The 22,660-nt window shown below is 44.0% G+C and overlaps 1 protein-coding gene across 1 annotated transcript in view; it reads right to left on the reverse strand.

The window, feature by feature from the left end:
• The window catches only part of setd6 (SET domain containing 6, protein lysine methyltransferase), a 70,218-nt gene that overhangs the window by 21,530 nt on the left and 26,028 nt on the right, over window positions 1-22,660 (reverse strand). Inside the window, exons 5-6 of the mRNA XM_084317794.1 lie at window positions 22,420-22,614; window positions 22,122-22,251 (exon numbers count right to left, since the gene is read on the reverse strand). Of these exons, the coding sequence (XP_084173920.1) occupies window positions 22,122-22,251; window positions 22,420-22,614 (325 nt within the window). The remainder of the gene's footprint in view (window positions 1-22,121; window positions 22,252-22,419; window positions 22,615-22,660) is intronic.

The raw sequence follows: 22,660 nt of genomic DNA on the forward strand, positions 1-22,660 counted from the left end.
GGAGCTCACAGAAACCATGCGGGAGCTAGAGCAGGAAAACGACACCCTACAGGCCCAGATGAAAGCCATGAAGGAAGATACAAACAGCCGGGAGGAGTTTCTACGCAGAGAGATAGAGGAAGTAAAGCTACAACGACAAGAAGAAAGAATACATACATTTCCCCCCGATCGAAAGCGGTCCTCTGCTCCAACACCCACCACCCCCCCCCCCCCCCTACTGCCAAACCAGAATCTACCGCCCCCCCCCCTGACCCCACTAACTCCTCCCAGCCTGACACCCAATGACATACCTTTGGACTCAGACCCCCTTCCAGCAGCCCAACCTCCACCCGAGCCACGGCCCCAGTCCACCAGACCAGCCCAGCCCGAAGCCCAGGTAGTCCTCCTCATGGATTCCAATGGCAAATACCTGGACACAGCACGCCTCTTCCCGGGCCTCAAGGTGACAGCCAAGCGCTGTCGGAACACAGGCCACGCCATGGAGCTGCTCAGACAGGACACTCTAGGGAGCCCCCAGTACATGGTGGTGCACACGGGCACAAATGACCTCCACTATCTACAGCATGGAACTGCTGAAGCAATGACCAGGGTGGCTGAGAAGGCCTCCAGGGAGTTCCCACATACCAGAGTAGTCATCTCCACCCTCCTCCCCAGGATGGACACCCCCCCACACATCATTCATGAAATCAACATGGAGACCTCAAGAAACTGTGCTGCCCTCAAAAATGTCCACCTGGCCCACCACACAAACATCGGCAGATGGGACCTTCATGATGGGCTACACCTAAACAACGCGGGAGTGAGGACATTTGCAAAAACATTAAAGGATGCTGCCCTCGGACGCAACCCCAACAGACCCAGTCACACACCGGCCTCTCCGAGAAAGCACAGGCCCATGAGATACCCACGAGGAGTCACCCCACAAACCCCTGCAGCACCCCATGCCCCACCTATACCCCACTTTTCCACCCCACCCAGTGAGAGGAGACATCCCCCCAGCCGACCCCTCAACCGCCCCCAGCAGCAGATTACCTATGCACCCGCCCCACCCACACCCCACCCTTCCAACCCACCCAGTGAGAGGAGACGTCCCCCCAGCCGACCCCCTCACCGCCCGCCGCAGGAGATGACCTATGCATCTGCCCTGACCAGGCCCCCCCCCCCCACCCACATCAGAGCTGAATGAGATCAAACAAATGTTATACACGCTATGCAGTAAACTTCTCACTACAAGCTAGCAGTCGACCAAAAAAAAAAAAAAAGCAGGCCAATTGCCTGCTGTTGCCTTTGTTGTTGTTACATTTATTCTGTGATGTTTGTTCATTGATTGAATACCTTTATACCCTATTAGTGTTGTCAAAAATATCGAAGTATCGATACATATCGATACTGAATATTTAAAACGGCTTCGATACTCATTTCCCGAAATACTGATACTTTCTGCAGTATCGGTAACAGCTGGCGAGTGTTCTACAGCAAGTTGACACGCTGTTCAGAGCGTGCTTGCCCCTCCGCCTGCTCCAGCCCTCCCCCTCACAGAGTCACAGAGCCGTCTTCAGTTTGTAAATAAACATTTTAGCAGTGCCAGCGCGGATCTCCATAAAGAAAGAGGTTTGTGACAGCTGCTCTTTCGACGTCACTGTGACTGAAGCATTAAACCATTAACTCTAGTTTAATACATGATACGTTGTCTACTGATGGCGCATAATATCAACAGCTGATTCGTTGTAACGTTACAGCTACCAGCTAACGTTAGCTACTGCTAGCAGTTAGCTCCCTTAGCTTAGCTGGCCACCATTATAATTACTGCATGGAAACGGAGTAACGTTAACGTTTAAACGTTATGTCGAGGTCATACAATACTACAGTCGACATAAGGTTAACGTTACCCCGTTTCCATGAAGTGTTTAAATAGCAGCAATCTTGTTGAAAATGTAACGTTACTAAAATGCTCCGAGCATAGCCTCCCCCTCTCGCTCTCTCGCTCTCGTTATCTTTAAATAAAAATCGAAACTGTTACTAACTGTAATACAAACAGTTCAGTTTGTCAGGTACATGCAACACAGATTACAGTGTTTACATCTGTCTGCTTGAGAAAATACCATGTTCTGCATTTGCAATAAAAATGATTGAAGTGAGATGAACAGTTATTTTTAAATGTGTGATCTAAAGATAAACAAAGGGTTTTAAAAGTGTTGTATTTATCTTCTCTTATAGTACCAGAGAGAAGCTGAGGAGAATCAACCAGCAACAAAAGCTAAATTTGTTTAAAAAAATTAAAAATAATAATAATAATATATATATATATATATATATATATATATTTTTTTTGTTTTGGTATCGAAGTATCGATACTTTTCAAGGTATCGTATCGAAGTCGAAATTCCAGTATCGTGACAACACTATACCCTGGCTATAACCTTTTGAACACCTTTATATATATTTTTCATTGATTGAATACCCTTATACCTTATAACCTTTATACCCTTTGAACACCTTTATATATTTTTTTTTACAAAAATGCAATCATTCGCTATCAGTTGTTGGAACATACAGGGTCTTTGCTCTTCAACATTCGGCCTGAAGAGTAGAGACTCAGATTTTTTACAGGCTATAACAAACAATGACCTCTTAATCCTAACTGAGACATGGTGCAGAGAAGATGTAGACACACACTGTCCTCCACACTATAGAGAGGTCATTTTGCCATCAAATAAAACAAAACATATTAGTCAGGGCAGAGACTCAGGGGGATTGATAATTTGGTACAAATCACAACTCCACCAGTCAATACAGATTCTAAAAACCGGGAACAATCATATTTGGTTAAAACTAAATAAAGAAGTAATCCCCTCTCAAAGAGACCTATTTATCTGTGGAATATACGTACCACCCACTGGGTCTCCATATTACTCAGATGACATCTTCTCCAACCTTGAGTCAGAAATATGTCTTTATCAAAGTCAAGGTCATGTGCTTGTTTGCGGTGACTTTAATGCCCGAACGGGAACCCACCCTGATTTCAGCAGTACACATGGAGACAAATTTATATCTGACCACACCATATGCAACCATGTAAACCCGTCCCCTAGAAATAACCATGACACTTCCATAAACAAAAATGGGAAGGACTTATTACAGCTGTGTAGAGGACTGAGTCTCTACCTTGTCAATGGGCGTGTGAGAGGGGACTCACAAGGAAGGTACACTTACTGCTCATCCCTTGGCAGCAGCACAGTAGATTACATGATAACAGATCTGGATCCAGTATCTTTCAGTTCATTCACAGTCAAACCTCTGACCCCACTCTCCGACCACAGTCAGATCACTGCATACATAGAAAAGAACTGAGTCCCTCAAAAATCCCCCTACACAGCCCAGTAAACTACACAACATCCCCAAATACTACAGATGGTCCCAGAACAGCATGCAGGACTACCAGAGAGCCATCGCCAGTGATGGGACACAATCACTGTTAGATACGTTCCTAGCCACGCCATACTCTAACAGTGTCGAAGGAGTCAACCTAGCTGTAGAACACATAAATTATATATTTGAAAGAACCGCAATAAAGTCCAAATTAAAATGATCAGGTAACAAACAGAGAAAAACTAAAAAGGACCACTGGTTTGACAAATAATGTAAAGTTCTTAGAACACAGCTAAGAAGAATATCAAACCAGAAACACATAAACCCACAAAATGACACCTTACGCCTCCAATACTGTGAATCACTGAAACACTACAAAAAGACCATCAGAATTAAAAGGAACAATCACGTAAATAAACAATTATGCAAAATAGAGGACTCTCTAAGCTCTAACTCCTTCTGGGACCACTGGAACTCATTGAATAAAGATAAGCCGGAAGAAATGGCTATCCAAGATGGGGATGTTTGGACAAACCACTTCACATCACTCTTTACAACTGTACCCCTGAATACAAAAACGGAAACCAGCCAGATATGTGAAAAATTACAAAAATGGGAAGATATCATAAAGGATAATCAAAACCCTCTAGACTTCCCAATCACAGAACAAGAGCTGAAATCAAAACTCCAGTGCCTTAAAGCTAGAAAGGCCTGTGGTACAGATGGCATATTAAATTAAATGATTAAACACAGCTCTGAAAAATTCCAATTGGCTATTTTAAAATTATTCAATTTGACACAAAATGTTGGCTATTTTCCTGATGTCTGGAATGAAGGACTCATAACCCCAATATTCAAGAGTGGAGATAAACATGACCAAAAAACTATAGGGGTATCTGTGTGACGAGTAATTTGGGCAAACTTCTATGTAGTATCATCAACACCAGACTCATAGAATTCCTTACGGAACACAGTGTTCTAAGTAAAAGCCAAATCGGATATTTACCAAATTATCGTACCTCTGACCATATATACACTCTTAAAACCCTAATTGACATTCACGTAAAACAGAACAAAAACAAAATATATTCCTGCTTTGTCGATTTTGAAAAAGCTTTTGATTCAATTTGGCACAAAGGTCTTTTCTTCAAAATTCTAGAAAGTGGTGTTGGAGGAAATACATATGACTTGATCAAATCCATGTACACAAAAAACAGATGTGCTGTTAGAATTGGCAATAAAAGAACACATTTCTTCACCCAGGGTCGCGGAGACCGCCAGGGGTGCAATTTAAGCCCAACATTGTTTAATATATATATAAATGAATTAGCAAAGTTATTAGAACTTTCCACTGCACCCGGTCTGACTCTGCACGATACCAATGTAAAATTACTGATGTATGCAGATGATCTGGTTCTGCTGTCAGCCACTAAAGAGGGTCTACAACAGAACCTAGACATCCTCCACCAGTTCTGCCAGACATGGTCTCGGAACGTAAACATGAAGAAGACTAAAGTCATGATCTTTCAAAGGAGACACGAGTCTCAGAGTTCACATAATACATTTAAATTAGGCACACACATATTAGAAAACACAAAAATCTACCCACATTTGGGATTGAAAATAAATCATAATGGTAACTTCAATATGGCTGTGAATGAACTGAAGGAGAAGGGAAGAAGGGCTTTTTATGCCATCAAAAGGAACATTCCAATTGACATCCCAATTAGGACCTGGCTCAAAATTCTAAATTCTGTAATAAATCCAATAATATTATATGGCAGTGAAGTGTGGGGTCCATTAACTAACCAAGATTTCCCAAAATGGGGAAAAACACCCATTAGAAGTACTGCATGCAGAATTGTGCAAAAACCTACTTAGGGTCCACAGACACACTGCCAATAATGCATGCAGGGCAGAACTTGGCCAATACCCCCTAATCATTCAAATTCAAAAGCAGGACATCAAATTTTACACACACCTCCAATCAAGTGACCCCCACTCCTACTACTACAAAGCCCTTCAGAGCCAAGAGATGAACCCAGATAAGAGTCCCCTCTGCCAGCTAGTCAGAAATCTCTGCCCACAAACGCTTCAGGACAGATACCAAGAAATCTGGCCCAACCAAATAATCTCAAAACAAAAAGAAAATTATATAGAATATTGGAACAAATCAACCAAATCTCAAAGTAAATTAGAATTCTATTTGACCCTAAACAGAGAGTACACGGTGGCAGAATACCTGACTACTGTGAATGAGATAAAATTAAGAAAAACATTGACACGGTACAGACTGAGTGGACATAGTCTAGCCATAGAAACAGGCCGTCACAGGCAAAACTGGCTGCCCAGAGAGGCCAGGCTGTGTTCACTTTGCCATCAGGGGGACATTGAGACAGAACCTCACTTCCTGCTATACTGTGAGAAATACAAGGATCTAAGAGAAGTCTTCTTTGATAAAATAAACAAAATTGATGCACAGTTTATCCATCTCCCTGATCACCAAAAGCTGCTATACATGTGTGGGGAGAAAAGTCAGTGTACAGCATTAGCTGCAAAATATGTAGATGGTTGTCACAAAATAAGAGAACAAGCCCTGTAAATGTATCTGAGTGGCCACACTTGAAAAATTACTACCCGATTGAGTGACTATTTTGTAAATTAATATGTTTCTAGTTGATTGTCCTTACTGTTATTACTAATATTATGATATTTTATTGCTTAATATATATGTTATTGTTTGTATGTTGAACTTGCTTTGGCAATAAGTATGTTAATATTTCATGCCAATAAAGCCTATTTGAATTGAATTTGAATTGAGAGAGAAAGAGATACCATATATAAACACTCAGAGAGAGAGAGAGAGAGAGAGACACCATATTTAAACACTCCTGAGAGAGAGAGAGAGAGAGAGAGAGAGACACCATATATAAACACTCAGAGAGAGAGAGAGAGAGAGAGAGACACCATATTTAAACACTCAGAGAGAGAAACACCATATATAAACACTCAGAGAGAGAGAGAGACACCATATTTAAACACTCAGAGAGAGAGAGAGAGAGAGAGAGAGACCATATATAAACACTCAGAGAGAGATAGAGAGCGAGATACACCATATTTAAACACTCAGAGAGAGAGAGCGAGAGAGAGAGACACCATATATAAACACTCAGAGAGAGAGAGAGAGAGAGAGAGACACCATATATAAACACTCAGAGAGAGAGAGAGAGAGAGAGACACCATATTTAAACACTCAGAGAGAGAGAGAGAGAGAGACACCATATATAAACACAGAGAGAGAGAGAGAGAGAGAGAGAGAGAGACACCATATATAAACACTCCTGAGAGAGAGAGAGAGAGAGAGAGAGAGAGAGACCATATTTAAACACTCAGAGAGAGAGAGAGAGAGACCATATATAAACACTCAGAGAGAGAGAGAGAGAGAGAGAGAGAGAGAGAGACCATATTTAAACACTCGGAGAGAGAGAGACACCATATATAAACACTCAGAGAGAGAGAGAGGGAGAGAGAGACACCATATTTAAACACTCAGAGAGAGAGAGAGAGAGAGAGACCATAATTAAACACTCAGAGAGAGAGAGAGATAGAGAGACCATATATAAACACTCAGAGAGAGAGAGAGAGAGAGAGAGAGAGAGACCATATATAAACACTCAGAGAGAGAGAGAGAGAGAGAGAGAGAGACACCATATATAAACACTCAGAGAGAGAGAGAGAGAGAGAGAGAGAGACCATATATAAACACTCAGAGAGAGAGAGAGAGACACCATATATAAACACTCCTGAGAGAGAGAGAGAGAGACCATATTTAAACACTCAGAGAGAGAGAGAGACCATATTTAAACACTCAGAGAGAGAGAGAGAGAGAGAGAGACACCATATTTAAACACTCAGAGAGAGAGAGAGAGAGAGAGAGAAAGAGAGAGACACCATATATAAACACTCCTGAGAGAGAGAGAGAGAGAGAGACACCATATATAAACACTCCTAAGAGAGAGAGCATCTTTAAACCCTCCTGAGAGAGAGAGAGAGAGAGAGAGAGAGACACTACTAAACACACACACAACACTACTAAACACAGACACAACACTACTAAACACACACAACACTACTAAACACACACAACACTACTAAACACACACACAACACTACTAAACACACACAACACTACTAAACACACACAACACTACTAAACACAGACACAACACTACTAAACACACACAACACTACTAAACACAGACACAACACTACTAAACACACACAACACTACTAAACACACACACAACACTACTAAACACAGACACAACACTACTAAACACAGACACAACACTACTAAACACTCTAAATACTCATAGCCAAGCTCAGGGACCTGGGCTTGAACTATGACCTCTGCCAGTGGGTCTTGGACTTCCTGACTGGCAGACCCCAGGTGGTGAGAGCAGGCAACTGCACCTCCTCATCCATCACCCTCAACATAGGGGCCCCCCAGGGCTGTGTTCTGAGTCCCCTCCTCTACTCCCTGTACACACACGACTGTGTGGCTCAGCGGAGTAGCAATACAATCATCAAATTTGCTGACGACACAGTGGTGGTGGGCCTGATCTCTGCCAACGACGAGAGGGCCTACCTGGAAGAGGTCAAGGTCCTGGCGGGATGGTGCCAGGAAAACAGCCTCTCCCTGAACGTCAGCAAAACAAAGGAGATGATTGTGGACTTCAGGAGGTCGGGGGTCAAGGACTACAGCCCCCTCAGCATCGACGGGGCACCGGTTGAGAGAGTCAACAGCTTTAAGTACCTCGGAGCCTACATATCCGAGGACTTGACATGGACCACACACATTGACAGTGTTGTGAAGAAGGCACGACAACGCCTCTACTTCCTCAGGCGCCTAAGGAAGTTCCAAGTCAGTCAGAAGATCCTTAAGAACTTCTACTCATGTACAATAGAGAGCATCTTGACCGGCAACATCACCTCCTGGTTTGGGAATAGCACTGCACAAGACCGAAGCAGACTACAAAGAGTGACACGTTCAGCCGAACGCACAATTGGAGGGGGGCTCCCCACCCTCCAGAACATTTACAACAAGCGTTGCAAGGGCAAGGCTAAGAGAATCATTAAAGACTCCAGTCACCCGAACAACTGCCTCTTTGAACTGCTGCGGTCAGGCAAGCGATACCGGAGTCTCAAGGCGAGCACAGAAAGACTCCGAAGAAGCTTCTATCCCCAGGCCATCAGGCTGCTAAACGAACAATGAACACTACACAACAACAACCACCAAACGCACATAGCACACACATCCACACGCACACACTCACTTTAAACAAACACACTGTAGCACCCACTCCACACACTTTATAGCACACACCCACTTTAAACAAACACACTGTAGCACCCACTCCCCACACTTTATATTTATTGATGAAGGATTGCACTACAACTCGTACACCTTACTGTAAATTGTACCTAAATTGTACCTCATCCCATTTCTGCTTTGCACTATATAGTACTGTACATTAGTACACTGCATAGTATTGTATATTATATGGTAACTCAGAACATTGTACATATGTCTATACCGAACACTGTGACCTCATTTTCTTCTTCTAAATTACATGCTATACTATGTTATTTGATACTATCTTGTCTAGCACAGTCTCTGGAGCGTAACAGTAAGAAGCATTTTGTATGAAAGTATTCTGTACTTCTGTATGACAACTATTAAAGAAACTTGAACTTGAACAGACACAACACTACTAAACACACACAACACTACTAAACACAGACACAACACTACTAAACACACACAACACTACTAAACACACACACAACACTACTAAACACACACAACACTACTAAACACAGACACAACACTACTAAACACAGACACAACACTACTAAACACAGACACAACACTACTAAACACACACACACAACACTACTAAACACAGACACAACACTACTAAACACACACACACAACACTACTAAACACACACAACACTACTAAACACAGACACAACACTACTAAACACAACACTACTAAACACACACAACACTACTAAACACAGACACAACACTACTAAACACAGACACAACACTACTAAACACACACACAACACTACTAAACACAGACACAACACTACTAAACACAGACACAACACTACTAAACACACACACAACACTACTAAACACACACACAACACTACTAAACACAGACACAACACTACTAAACACACACAACACTACTAAACACACACACAACACTACTAAACACAGACACAACTAGGGATGGGAATTGATAGGATTTTATCGATACGATTCCATTATCGATTCTGCTTATCGATTCGATTCTTTATCGATTCCCTTATCGATACCTGATCAATTTATAATTTAAATAAATAAATTGAAAATGCAACAGAACTACATTTAGTCATTTAGCTGACGCTTTTATCCAAAGCGACTTACAAGTTCTGTACGACAAGCCATCAGGAAGGGCACAACTCTATCAGCTGAGCAACAATGTTCATCAAAGTGTTGAGTGCTAAAGTGTAGGTTAGTTTATTAGGACAAGTGCATGACAGTACGGTTAGTTAGGGTTAGATATATTTTTTTTTATTCAGATAATGGTTGAAGAAGTGCGTCTTTAGTCGACGGCGAAAGATTGGATGGGTTTCGGCTGTCCTAACTGGGGTGGGTAGTTCATTCAACCATTGTGGGGCAAGGACTGAGAATAGGCGACTTCTCTTTGATGACCCTCCCGGAGCTCGGATAGGAGTAGGTCTGAGGCGGCCAGAAGATGCAGAGCGTAGGGGTCTAAGCTGGTTAGAATAACATGCAACTTGACATTTCTGATTGTCATTTATTGTTGAGCCCCCATGTCAGAAAAATACAAAAACTGTAAAAAATAAAACATTAACTATAGCCTACACTTAAATAAAATAATGTATTTGAGATTCTCTTAAAATGTATTTATTTTTTTATTCTTAAACTAATTTAATCTATTGAATAACAGGTTGTTATTCCTCTGACTTCTGTCTCTCACACACACACACACACACACACACACACACACACACACACACACACACACACACACACACACACACACACACACACACACACACACACACACACACACACACACACACACACACACACACACACACACACACACACACACACACACACACACACACACACACACACACACACACACACACACACACACACACACACACACACACACACACACACACACACACACACACACACACACACACACACACACACACACACACACACACACACACACACACACACACACACACACACACACACACACACACACACACACACACACACACACACACACACACACACACACACACACACACACACACACACACACACACACACACACACACAGAGCTCCCCGGGCCCCTGTCCTATAATGTATTGGCTTGTGTTGCTACACGGACACATTTGTATGTTGCACCACTGTACTTCCTGGCTTACAGTCTTGTAAACAAACATTCCGTCTCTCATTATATGTGAACTAAAGAGTACAAGGTTTACACAACAGCCCCCACCTGCTGTTTTATTGTATTTGTACCTGTACTATCCGCTGTCAGCTGTTTATCTCTCTTTGTGAGCTTGATTAAATAGCGTTAGCTCACGTTAGCTCCGCGGCTAATTTTAGCTCAGCCTGATCTAAATCAATGACTAGGTTCTAAAGCATTCAAGTAGTTTTCACTGCACATAGAAGTAGCCAAACAGCAGGAGCATTTCGGGAGCATATTACCAAAACCCAGGCAATTTCGAGCCATTAAGGAATCAAATAGAGTCTGCCATGGCTACATGCTAACGGCTAACATTATTGCGCAACTGTAGGCAGCGATAAGGGAATCGAAAGTCACGGGAGCCACACGGTTCCAGGCATCGGCCAATTAGGAACCGGTTCCCAACGGGAACCGGTTTTCGATTCCCATCCCTAGACACAACACTACTAAACACACACAACACTACTAAACACACACACAACACTACTAAACACACACAACACTACTAAACACACACAACACTACTAAACACACACACAACACTACTAAACACACACAACACTACTAAACACACACAACACTACTAAACACAGACACAACACTACTAAACACACGCAACACTACTAAACACAGACAACACTACTAAACACACACAACACTACTAAACACACACAACACTACTAAACACAGACACAACACTACTAAACACACACAACACTACTAAACACACACAACACTACTAAACACAGACAACACTACTAAACACACACAACACTACTAAACACACACAACACTACTAAACACACACAACACTACTAAACACAGACACAACACTACTAAACACAGACACAACACTACTAAACACAGACACAACACTACTAAACAGAGACACAACACTACTAAACACACACACAACACTACTAAACACAGACACAACACTACTAAACACAGACACAACACTACTAAACACAGACACAACACTACTAAACACACACACAACACTACTAAACACAGACACAACACTACTAAACACAGACACAACACTACTAAACACACACACAACACTACTAAACACACACACAACACTACTAAACACACACAACACTACTAAACACACACACAACACTACTAAACACAGACACAACACTACTAAACACAGACACAACACTACTAAACACAGACACAACACTACTAAACACAGACACAACACTACTAAACACACACAACACTACTAAACACACACAACACTACTAAACACACACAACACTACTAAACACACACAACACTACTAAACACACACACAACACTACTAAACACACACAACACTACTAAACACACACACAACACTACTAAACACAGACACAACACTACTAAACACACACAACACTACTAAACACACAACACTACTAAACACAGACACAACACTACTAAACACACACAACACTACTAAACACACACAACACTACTAAACACAGACACACCACTACTAAACACACACAACACTACTAAACACACACAACACTACTAAACACAGACACAACACTACTAAACACACACACAACACTACTAAACACACACAACACTACTAAACACACACAACACTACTAAACACACACAACACTACTAAACACACACAACACTACTAAACACACACACAACACTACTAAACACACACAACACTACTAAACACACACACAACACTACTAAACACACACACAACACTACTAAACACACACAACACTACTAAACACAGACACAACACTACTAAACACACACAACACTACTAAACACAGACACAACACTACTAAACACAGACACAACACTACTAAACACACACAACACTACTAAACACACACACACAACACTACTAAACACACACAACACTACTAAACACACACAACACTACTAAACACAGACACAACACTACTAAACACACACACAACACTACTAAACACACACACAACACTACTAAACACAGACACAACACTACTAAACACACACAACACTACTAAACACACAACACTACTAAACAGAGACACAACACTACTAAACACAGACACAACACTACTAAACACAGACACAACACTACTAAACACACACACAACACTACTAAACACACACAACACTACTAAACACACACAACACTACTAAACACAGACACAACACTACTAAACACAGACACAACACTACTAAACACACACACACAACACTACTAAACACACACACACAACACTACTAAACACAGACACAACACTACTAAACACACACAACACTACTAAACACAGACACAACACTACTAAACACACACACACACAACACTACTAAACACAGACACAACACTACTAAACACACACAACACTACTAAACACACAACACTACTAAACACAGACACAACACTACTAAACACAGACACAACACTACTAAACACAGACACAACACTACTAAACACACACACAACACTACTAAACACAGACACAACACTACTAAACACAGACACAACACTACTAAACACACACACAACACTACTAAACACACACACAACACTACTAAACACACACAACACTACTAAACACACACACAACACTACTAAACACAGACACAACACTACTAAACACACACAACACTACTAAACACAGACACAACACTACTAAACACAGACACAACACTACTAAACACACACAACACTACTAAACACACACAACACTACTAAACACACACAACACTACTAAACACACACAACACTACTAAACACACACACAACACTACTAAACACACACAACACTACTAAACACACACACAACACTACTAAACACAGACACAACACTACTAAACACACACAACACTACTAAACACACAACACTACTAAACACAGACACAACACTACTAAACACACACAACACTACTAAACACACACAACACTACTAAACACAGACACACCACTACTAAACACACACAACACTACTAAACACACACAACACTACTAAACACAGACACAACACTACTAAACACACACACAACACTACTAAACACACACAACACTACTAAACACACACAACACTACTAAACACACACAACACTACTAAACACACACAACACTACTAAACACACACACAACACTACTAAACACACACAACACTACTAAACACACACACAACACTACTAAACACACACACAACACTACTAAACACACACAACACTACTAAACACAGACACAACACTACTAAACACACACAACACTACTAAACACAGACACAACACTACTAAACACAGACACAACACTACTAAACACACACAACACTACTAAACACACACACACAACACTACTAAACACACACAACACTACTAAACACACACAACACTACTAAACACAGACACAACACTACTAAACACACACACAACACTACTAAACACACACACAACACTACTAAACACAGACACAACACTACTAAACACACACAACACTACTAAACACACAACACTACTAAACAGAGACACAACACTACTAAACACAGACACAACACTACTAAACACAGACACAACACTACTAAACACACACACAACACTACTAAACACACACAACACTACTAAACACACACAACACTACTAAACACAGACACAACACTACTAAACACAGACACAACACTACTAAACACACACACACAACACTACTAAACACACACACACAACACTACTAAACACAGACACAACACTACTAAACACACACAACACTACTAAACACAGACACAACACTACTAAACACACACACACACAACACTACTAAACACAGACACAACACTACTAAACACACACAACACTACTAAACACACAACACTACTAAACACAGACACAACACTACTAAACACAGACACAACACTACTAAACACACACACAACACTACTAAACACACACACAACACTACTAAACACAGACACAACACTACTAAACACACACAACACTACTAAACACACACAACACTACTAAACACACACACAACACTACTAAACACAGACACAACACTACTAAACACAGACACAACACTACTAAACACAGACACAACACTACTAAACACAGACACAACACTACTAAACACAGACACAACACTACTAAACACACACACAACACTACTAAACACACACACAACACTACTAAACACACACACAACACTACTAAACACAGACACAACACTACTAAACACAGACACAACACTACTAAACACAGACACAACACTACTAAACACAGACACAACACTACTAAACACAGGCAAAACACACAGTACACAGGAAACCTAACTGGAAAAAGACGAGTAAAATGATGTTGTACTGTAGATGTGCACAGTCCTACACAGAGACTGTTGTCACAGCCTGCTAAACACCTGTCTCTACACCTAACCGTCACAGCCAGTCTCTACACCTGTACGTCACAGCCTGCTAAACACCTCTGTCTCTACACCTGTACGTCACAACCTGCTAAACACATCTGTCTCTACTAGGGGTGGAACGGTACGCATTCTAACTAGGGATCCTCGATATTGGCTTTTTTACCTATACCGATATTGTCCAACTCTTAATTTCCGATACCGATATCAACCGATACTGATATATGCAGGGTTTCCCCCCCAAAAAACGGAATAATTTCAGGTAATTAACATTACATATATCTTGTTGTGGAATTAACACAACATTATGCATACTTTTGAAAATAAATAAAATCAGAATTTGTTCTTACTTGCTTGCCTGGGTAAATAAAGGTTATAGAAATGTAAAAAATTAAATAAAAACCCGATATTTTCCGATATCACATTTTAATGCCAATATCGGCCGATAATATCGGACATCCCTAATTCTAACCGTACACCGTTCGGTACAACCTCCCCGGTTCGGGGCATGTTGTTCGGTTATAGCGTTAGCCGCAAGCTAGGCTAACGTTAAGTTAGCCATGAGTTAACTAGCTTTAGCTGCAAGCTAACCATGGAAACGCTCACAGCCAAGTGACTCCACGACACCAGTTCCATTTTTTGGGGAAGGGGGGGGTATATTGACGAGGCTTGACAACAGAGGTTCAAAGATAACTTTGTGGGAAGTCGAAGGAAGAGACGATACAATAATGCGCGTGACAGGTCCTTCATTTACTTCCTACTTTATTCATTCACAGAATCACCACCGTACACACACTCCCCTATATCTCCTCCCCTGTGACCCTTCAACTCTGGAGTGAGAAACTCCCTTAATGTGACACCACCAGTGTTGGGACTAACGCGTTACAAAGTAACGCGTTACAGAAACGAAGTTACTTTTTGCCGCAACTAGTACTCTAACGCATTACTTTTGAAATTCAGTAACGCTACTTACGTTACTGAATGGTTTGTTAGTTCGTTACTGCGTTCTTTTTATGTAGATTCATAGCGAGCGTCCTTATTTCGCCTGCGTTTGTTTTGTTTACTGTAGACTGAAAGGCGCTATATAAAACGAAGTATTATTATTATTATTATTTCTTTCCGTAGCCTCATTCTGGTTTCGCACTTCTGATTGGCCACTGACGTTCTGAAAGAAATAGGCGCTCTCTACAGTAAACAACAAGAGGACGCTCGCTATGAATCTACATAATAAGAACGCAGTAATAATAACGAACTAACAAACCATTTAGCAACTACTTGGAGAGATAATTAATATACAACATGGAAACGAGATAAAGAACATGTTTGAAGGGCTGCTGGAGTCAACTGGACTAACGTTACATCTCGACCACCGCAGACTGGTGACGGTGAGTGCAATGTGTTCACTGAAACTCAAGATCAACGGATTTTGACTGTACTTAATCTGCCAGGGAATCTCATAATACTAATCAAACAATATAAATATAGTCCTTTCATGCACAATTGATATCCTAACTATTCTAACGTTGCAATGCTTTGATAACAACGCTGCAAGATGGTTATGAATGAATTAATGAATGGATGAATGAATGAATGAATGAAAACTTTATTTAACAGATTGCAGAATGGGTACAATACAGTACGGCTCAATACATACAATTGTTAAGGGGATGCAGACCTGAGAAAGACGTTTGTCTTGTTTCCATCAGGGTCCCCCATTTTCAATTCATATAGACATTTATGACATACACAACATACATGACATTTATGGCATAGGGACATATAGGTATTTAGTACTGATACATTTGTGACATAAGCGGTATTCAAATATACAGTACTGTTACCCCTAGATCCTGACAGAGTATATACATATGATGGGGAGGGGACTGTACATTAGGAGGGGGTGGGTGGGTGGGAGAGAAATATACATACAGCGGGGAGGGAATATATAATGAAACGCTCTAGACCACATTGCTTAGCAGAGTTCGGTGATGTGAATGGAAACTGTCAAGTTGATCAACCGATTTTGAGTATATGGGGCATGGGACTTGAGCAATTTATTTTTTTTATTTTTTTTTAAATAACTAAATAGTTACTTTTCACAGTAACTCATTACTTTTGGGTGTAAGTAACTAGTACAGTAACGAAGTTACTTTGAAATGAAGTAACTAGTAAAGTAACTGAGTTACTATTTTTCAGTAACTAGCACAACACTGGACACCACACAGGCCCCCCCCGAACACTCAGAGTAGACATACCCTGCAACCCCAACCCATACAAAAAACCCCCAAAGTACTCAGCCCCTCGTAGGAGGCCTGACTACCCGACCATAACGACTGCGCTTAACAGTTAGGGGGGAAGGGCATGAGCCGGCGGCCGTCCGCGCCGGCGGCGAGGCTGGACTGGGGGAGAGTCCGGGGCTGCTGCCGGGGTAGAGGTAGACACGGGCCGCAAGCTTGCGGCAGGAGTGGGGTTGGGTGGACGGCCGCGCCGTCGGGGCTGAGCTAGGGCTGGGCGATATGGAAAAAAATCATATCGCGATAACGATATGATAATTTTATTTTATTTCTCGATATCGATAATTATCGAATTGTTATAAGTATAAAAAAAAAAAAAAAAAAAAAAAAAGCTTTTTTTTTTTTTTTTTAACAACAGATGTATGTTTATTTTGCAGCAATTCTTTGTCATTGCCGCCATCTTTAGTGTTACATCCCCTCACACTCCAGTTCTCAGGCTGCAGCTGGTTTAAAAGCTAAAGTAAACCGGCTTCTCTGCTGGCTGTGGCTCCAGAGGAGTTGAACAGTTCTGGCTCTGCTAGTTTATTTTCGATCTTTTGGCGCTTTTTTGGTGGACAAACCACCGCACATGTGCACTGTGACTCGTGACTGGAGTCTAGTTCTGCTAGCACACATAGCCTACTGTGTACAGACGGTTTCAAAATGTATTTTAAATTAGAAAGCAAACAAAATAAATGGACAAGAGAAAAAGAAATCTGAATTTGGTCAGTATTGTCATTTGGACAAGCAAAGCCATTACTTTAAGTTGCAGGCAAGAAAGACAAGTCTGTCCACTGTCTCTGGTTTTAAAACTGCCCTGTTGCAGGTAAAAAAAAAAAAACGATCTTTCGATTTTCTTTTTATTTCGATATTCGATATCGATTATTAAAATATATCGCGATATTTATCATTATCGTTATATCGCCCAGCCCTAGGCTGAGCCAGCTCCACCGGCCCGTCCGGGGCCACGTGTGCAGGCTTCAAACGGTCCACCGATATCCGCTCCTGAAGCCCCCCTCTGTCCACCATAAAGCTGGAAGGGCCCATCGTACGGAGCCTGGAGTGGAGATCGGTGGGCATCGCGGCGGATGAACACGTACGGGGCTGACATCAAGTCCTTGGGGATGTAGGACAGGGGAAAACAGTGATGTGCACGGGAGCGAAAGTGCTGGCGGCGTCTCGGATGGCCAAGCGATGAGTCGCAGCTGACCAGGGGGCTGTGGCACCTGGGAGGAACTCCCCAGGGACTCTCAGCGGCTGACCCAACACGAGCTCAGCCAAAGATGACTGCAGATCCTCCTTTGGGGCCGAGCGCAGGCCTAGCATGACCCACGGCAAACGGTCGACCCAATTACTGTCCGTAAGAGCCGCCCGGAGAGCAGTCTTCATAGTGCGGTGGAAACGCTCACAGAGTGCAGGGACCATCGGGCGAGGTCGGCCTGTGGCGACATCGCAGAGGAGCGTGGCCTTACTGTCCTGGAACACCACATCCTCCAGTCTCAGTCCTGTCGTGGCCGTCCTGAATGCCTGGATGTCCCTGTCCGTGCACTGGTCAACTGCCATGGCTGCGTAGTCCACACCCAGGTGCACAGTGTTGACCCGCACTCTGGAGAGGCAGTCAGCCACCAGGTTGTCCTTGCCCGCCACATGCTGCAGGTCCGCGGTGAATTCCAAAATGGCGGACAGTTGGCGCTCCTGCCATGCCGACCATGGTTCCGTGGTCTTAGCCATGGCAAAGGTCAGAGGCTTGTGGTCCACGAAATCGGTGAACTCCCGGCCCTCCAACAGGAACCTAAAATGACGCGTGGCGAGGAAAAGGGCCAGCAGCTCCCTGTCAAACGTGCTGTATTTCCTCTCGTTGTCCCGCAGTGTCCTGCTGAAAAAGGCCAGAGGCTGCCAGGCGCCGGCCACCCACTGATCACACACCGCCCCCACAGCATAGTCCGAGGCATCGGTCGTGAGGGCTATTGGAGCGGCCGGGTATGGGTGTGCCAGCATAGTAGCGTTAGCGAGAGCAGCCTTAGCACTATCAAATGCCTGGACCCTCTCAGGGGACCAGTCCACCTCCTGATTGTCCATCAAGAGAGCCGCTCCTGGTATGAATCGGTTATAAAAATGTACCATACCGAGGAACTCCTGTAGGGGCTTGATGGTGCGAGGATGTGGGAAGGCAGTGATCGCCTCCACCTTGGTGGGCAGAGGCACAGCTCCCTGTGAAGAGATGTGATGGCCCAGGAAGTCTATGCCTGGCCGGCCGAACTGACACTTGGCCGGGTTCACAATCAGCCCATGTTCATTCAGCCGCTGAAACAGCTGTCGGAGGTGCAAACAATGCTCTTCAGCAGATGTGCTGGCCACCAGGAATACACAAACAAAAATGACAACCCTCGCAGCACAGAGTCCATTAACCGCTGGAAGGTCTGCGCTGCCCCCTTGAGTCCGAAAGGCATACTTAAAAACTCGAAAAGTCCAAACGCGGTAATAACGGCGGTCTTGGGCATGTCTCTGGGATGGACTGGCACCTGGTGGTAGCCCCGCACCAAATCCACCTTGGAGAAAATGGTGGTCCCGGCCAGGTGAACAGAAAAGTCCTGGATGTGCGGGACAGGGTAGCGGTCATGATCCGTGGCACTATTGAGGCGCCGGAAATCTCCACACGGGCGCCACTTCCCATCAGCTTTCGGAACCATATGCAAAGGCGAGGCCCACGGGCTGTCGGAGCGCCGCACAATGCCGAGCTGCTCCATTGTGTCGAACTCCCCTTTAGCGATGGCCAGTTTTGCGGCGTCAAGGCGGCGTGCGCCCGCGCAAACTGGCAGACCGGCCGTGGGGATATAATGCTCCACCCCATGTTTTGCGACCATAGCAGAAAACGTGGGCACAGTCAGAGCGGGGAAATCAGCGAGAAGCCACTGGTACACGTCCCCTGTGGCGAGGATGTTGGCGACTCCCCCCCCCCCCCCCAGAGTGCAGGGTTAAATGGCAAATGACACAGCGTCAATTAAGCGACGGTTCGCCACATCCACCAAAAGTCTATGAGCACAAAAAATCTGCGCCCAGTATAGGCATCGACACAGAAGCAATTACAAAATCCCAATTAAAAGCATGTCCATTGAAACAAACAGTCACTGACCTGGTGCAGAAAGTGCGAATCGGAGTTCCATTGGCGGCGTCCAGCGGGGGGCCGTGACTGCCACTCAAGCCGTCCGCAGCTGAAGCTGGCAGGATACTCCGCTGGGCTCCCGAATCCACCAGCAAGCGCCTACTGGACAACGTGTCCTCAATGAACAGCAGCCTCGTCGTGTCGCGAGCACTCACAGCTGCTAATGAGCGCCGGCTCTGGCATTTCCCTGGCCGGAAAAAGAGCAAGGCTGCTCACATCGCCTGGCTTTGGCACCATAACGCAGATGAAAAAACACAGTTCATTCTCCCTCCGGCGATCCGATACCGCAGCTCCCGTCATCTCCCCCGCCGGCAGTGCAGCGTTAACGTTAACGCTGTAGTGGCGGTTTGCCAGCAATATTCTGCCATCCCCCGATAATCCTTGGCTCTCACGAGCGGCGAGCTGGCCAAGGCAGTGCGTACTGGAGGTGGAAGCTGACGCAGAAATAACTGTATAAATAAAAATGATGCGTCACCTGAGCCGAGCAACGCCAACATGTTCTCCATGAGCTCGGTTGGTTTACTGTCACCTAAACCGCTCCGTATCTGACAGCTGAAACAGCCGTAACAGCTGTTGTTTGAGAGCGGCGTATTTCCCCATGGCTGGTGGGTCTCGCAAAAATCCCATGATGCGACGGGTGGTTTGTGCATCGAATGCAGAGACGACATGATAGTATTTCGTGTCGTCCACTGTGACACCTCGCAGATGGAATTGAGCCTCGACATGTTGGAACCATGGGTCCGGGTCGTGCTGCCAAAACTCGGGCAGCTTGACAGACACCGCAGCTGCCACCGCAGCGGGGCAAACAGCGTTTTCGTCGTTATCACTCATAATAATAATAATAATCCAACGATCAGGGTCACCAATGTGGGAAGTCGAAGGAAGAGGCGATACAATAATGCGCGTGACAGGTCCTTCAGTTACTTCCTACTTTATTCATTCACAGAATCACCACCGTACACACACCTACCACTCCCCTATATCTCCTCCCCTGTGACCCTTCAACTCTGGAGTGAGAGACTCCCTTAATGTGACACCACAACTTCACATTTATTGGCTGTTGGTTTATATTATATCATCAGGGCTTCTCCTTCCAACGCTGTGTTACTGTTGACTATTTACTTCCTTGTGTGACGTCACAGCCTGTCTCTACACCTGTACATCACAGCCTGTCTCCACACCTGTACGTCACAGCCTGTCTCTACACCTGTACGTCACAGCCTGTCTCTACACCTGTACGTCACAGCCTGTCTCTACACCTGTACGTCACAGCCTGTCTCTACACCTGTACGTCACAGCCTGTCTCTACACCTGTCTCCACACCTGTACGTCACAGCCTGTCTCTACACCTGTCTCTCCTCACCGTCATGTACTCCAGGTTTGCGTTGTGTTTGGACACGTGGTTCAGCATGTCGGCCATAGGAACCATCATGGGTGGGTTGGGAGTCTTCTCCTCTTCCTCTTCCTCCTCATCGTCAGTGGGCTCCTGGAAACTACGGAGAGAAGGAAACGTTGAACCAGGTCTGGTCTGATGGATGATATGGTGTTTACTATAGAGATGAGCTCATCGTTGCTTGACCTTAAATGGAGCCACAGTGTGGTAGTGCAGTGCTCAGAACCTGGTCCAGCCTAGAACATGCGTGTGTCTTCCTCTTCCTCACCTGTAGGCCATGACGAAGGCCACCAGCCGCGTGTACAGCTCCAGGCTGTGTGTGTCGGGGTTCCACGTGTCGGGGTGTTTCTTCATGAAGGGCAGCACCACCTCGCTGTACTCCTGCTGGATGTTAGCCAGGTCTGTGTCCACGGCCTCCGGCACGCCTGTCCCCTTCAGGAGACTGTCTCTCTCCGCCTTGGACCTGGACCACCAACACACGGATAGAGAAGAGGATAGCTGGAGGATCC

This window comes from Notolepis coatsorum, assembly GCF_963971535.1.
Source record: "Notolepis coatsorum genome assembly, chromosome: 6".
Taxonomy (NCBI): domain Eukaryota; kingdom Metazoa; phylum Chordata; class Actinopteri; order Aulopiformes; family Paralepididae; genus Notolepis; species Notolepis coatsorum.